Source organism: Arachis hypogaea, chromosome 12 (genome assembly GCF_003086295.3).
Source record: "Arachis hypogaea cultivar Tifrunner chromosome 12, arahy.Tifrunner.gnm2.J5K5, whole genome shotgun sequence".
NCBI classification, from domain to species: domain Eukaryota; kingdom Viridiplantae; phylum Streptophyta; class Magnoliopsida; order Fabales; family Fabaceae; genus Arachis; species Arachis hypogaea.
Window position 1 is genome coordinate 95,269,045 of NC_092047.1, and position 3,728 is coordinate 95,272,772.

At 30.0% G+C, this 3,728-nt stretch overlaps 1 protein-coding gene across 1 annotated transcript; it reads left to right on the top strand.

Moving 5' to 3' along the window:
* Positions 1-2,281: 2,281 nt before the first annotated feature.
* On the top strand, positions 2,282-3,500 carry LOC112727761 (metallothionein-like protein 2). The gene is made up of 2 exons (XM_025777657.2): positions 2,282-2,472; positions 3,023-3,500. Exons 1-2 carry the CDS (start codon positions 2,408-2,410, stop codon positions 3,198-3,200), a joined length of 243 nt encoding a protein of 80 aa, XP_025633442.1. The 5' UTR covers positions 2,282-2,407; the 3' UTR covers positions 3,201-3,500.
* Positions 3,501-3,728: the final 228 nt, after the last annotated feature.

Below are 3,728 nucleotides of genomic sequence, written 5' to 3' on the forward strand. Positions count from 1 at the left end.
AAGATGTTTGAGGCTGAAGTTGAAGTTTGAAAAGAATTGATTAAGGTAAACTTTATGCATTTATTCTCTTTTTTGGTTAAAAATTTCACTAGTAAATATTCAAGAATTATATCAATAATATATATTTACATATAAACATACTCATAGTAAATATTTTTCTATTTTATTTAGGCAAAACCAGAAGTGAAAAAGTGGATGCATACTTCAATCAAACACTACGATAAATTATTTGAGATATATGGTACATACAGAGCAACAAAAAAAAACATGCTGAAAGCGCCAAAGAAAAAGTCAAAAGATGGGAGAAGAATAAAGAAACAATTAATTTAAATGATGATGATATATAGTTTCTTAAATATGAAAGAAGAGTAGAATGATGAGCCAATTACTCCTCATGCTACTAGTTTTACAATGGGTCATAGTCTTGAAATTGGTTTATCTAACCAATCAATTGGCTCTCAAAAAACATCATCAAGAGGTACTAAACGCAAAACAACCATGAGTGATAAATTAGAATCAGAAATGGAAAGAATGAATCAAGGCATTCAAGCATTGACTGAGATAATGAAGAATGAGAATCGTTTTTACGAGAGATCAATTAATATTGCTGAAAAGCAAGTGTTAACAGCTAAAGAATAAGTGCAGGTAGCTAAGAAGCAAGTTCAAATTGCTAAACAACAAGTGCGAATAGTTGAAAGGGGTCTTGTGATTTTTTAATAAAGTAGGCCTCGAATTTACTCTAAAAATGATGTGTGGACTGAGTTAGATAATTTAGGTGTAATGCCATAATTGCGCATGAGGTGTTATCGCTTTTTATGCAGAGAAGATAGAGCTAAGAGAGAATTTTTTGGTATTCCACCTAATGTACGTCTTGCCACGTTATATGAATTGATGAAAAAAACAGGTGCACTCTAAGAACAATAGTCCTAGTAATGTGGCTAATATTTTGAGACTGGCACAAATATAACTTTAGGATCAAGGAAGGTACTAGTATCTTTATATTTTGTGGGTAACATATCTATGACTTAATTAAGGCTTATAATGATAATACCTCATGTCTTTGTATTTTGTGACTTTCATAACTATGACTATTATTAACTATGCTATTAGTAATGAGTTAGTGAAAAAAGTCTATGCTATTAGTAATGACTTGATCAAAGAGGTTCCAATGTTAACTTTGTTAGTTTTATGTATAAATTTTGTTTTTAGCTGATTTTAGCTTGTTATCATGTAACACTTCTTTGATGTGTATTTGTAAATATAATATAAAACATAATATATTAATCAGATGATATGACGTGATCGGTTAGCCTCTTTAAAATTATGTACATATAACTATTGATTTAGGTATCTCTTCTTAAAATTGTCTCCAGTTTATGTGTTGGGATGAATAATAGACAAAAATAAAATTTATATCTAAATAAATCATCCTGCTTTTATTATTATTATTATTATTATTATTATTATTATTTATAAAATTTATATTCCTAAATTGTTATATTATAAATATAATTAAATTTTGTTATTATTATTTAATGAAATTGTTAAATATTTATATAATTATACACATAATAACATTTCTATATAATATAAAAAATAAAATTGTCATTATATAACTTAACTCATTTTTTTCTCCATTTTTCCTTTCAAACCAACAATATAAATTAATCATTTTTCAATATCTTTTCATCTTATTTTTTTCCATCTAAACACACTAATAAAAATTAAATTTCATTTTAATTTCTTTCTTTTTTATTTTTTATCACTCAATTTCTCTCCTTCCTATTTCTTTTTACCCCAAACAAAGCCTTAGTTCTTGTTAACTATTAACTATGGTATAAAATATAAGTGGATACTATAATGAAGATGGCAAAAATATCTTTTTATAAAGATGCTTTGGTTAAAAGTGTGATTTATTTATTTAGCCATACTTTAAATAAAAATAACATTTTTATAAATATCAAAATCTAAGCATACAATCCATCACCCAAGAATAAAAAAAAAAATATATTCACATAAAGACAATTATAAAATCTTCATTTTAATATTCACCTAAAGTATAAACCCATTTACAATATGAAGCATTAAAAATTCAAAATTAAACTCTTTCTTTTATCCTTTTCTTGTATAAAGATTAAAGAAGAAAGATGAGTCATGAAAAAGACGTGGGAAGTGGGAATAGGGCAGGTACGACTCTTGGCGCTATACGGCACGGGATTCGGACATGTGGACGGTGTAGATCCCACACTTTTCTCCCCACTGAGCTTATAAAATGGAGTGTGGTTCCCTCCTGTAAAGTCGTTCTACTGAGTGTAGTCTTTCATCGTTGTTGTTTTCTGCGTCATCTTTGGTTTCTGTGAGCGTTTTCTCTCCTTCATTTGCGTCAGAAAGAAAAAGAGGAAAAAGCATGTCTTGCTGTGGCGGTAACTGCGGCTGTGGAAGCGACTGCAAGTGTGGCAGCGGCTGCGGAGGGTAACGATTCTGTTATCTCTTTTCATGAGTCTCTTTTGTTTGGTTTCTTTGAATTTTTTTTTTCACCAAAGTTTTTCATTTTACTAAATTTCATAGTTTGTCGGTGTTTTTATTTGCTTTCTGCGTACCCTTTTGGCTGAATTTTATGAAATATGATGCTTTTTTCCGTACTTTGCATAATTGCATGGTGCTGGATTTTCATGATGCTCTTTTTGCTTCTACAGTATATCACTTGTTTTATTAGTTTTTTTTTCCTTAGGAAACTTTCGTTTTGATTTTTATGTTGTTCTGGATACCCTGTTTTGAGTACTCATTTGAAAAAAAATTAAAATAAAACACCATACTACTATTTTTTCCCCTTCAAATTTTCTCCTAATGGTTTTTCCGAAACAGTTGAGCTATTAATATTTATTTTGCAGGAAAAGTTTGTCTTTATGATCACATGATCTCCCTATTTAGTTTTCTGTTAGGATTACCCCTCTGGTTAATTCCATTAGATAATCTTTTTTTTTTCTAATTTAATTTTTGGTGCGTTGTGTTTGTTACGTAGATGCAAGATGTACCCTGATTTGAGCTACACGGAGAGCATGTCCTCCACAGAGACCCTTGTTATGGGTGTTGCACCCATGAAGGCACAGTTCGAAGGTGCTGAAATGGGTGTTTCTGCTGAGAACGGTGGCTGCAAGTGTGGATCTAACTGCACATGCGACCCTTGCACCTGCAAGTGAGTCAAGTAGTGTGAAAAATTAAAGCAGAGATATACGAGTGCTTTGTGCACTATGGTGTTTTGTTAGAACAAAACCCTACCTTTCGTGTATGTTAGAATAAAGTGGCTATGGTTTTTGATTTTACCTCGGGCAAATCCAATTGTTGCTATATTGGATTTGTTTGATGGTATGTTAAGCTAAGGTTGCTTTAATTTGTTATCTATTACTATATGGTTTGGTTTGACTTGTGTTGTGTAAAGTTTGATCTAATCTTGATCATCGATCTCTGCTTATAAAAATGTTACTTTGGGCTAAAAGAAATCCTAGTTGACCTCTTCATCTTATCCCCTGGCCTTCTCTCCTTTCCTTTCCTTTCCTTTCCTTCTTCTCTTCCTTTAATTATTATTTTTTTTAAATAAGAGTTCACTTATAGAGTTATAGTATTTTTTTTTTATATTTTTAATAAAAATATTTTTAATTGGTAACCTTAAGTCTTTAATGCAAGATAGTAAAATTTTTTTAATAAATGAAAAATATTCTAATTGGAGG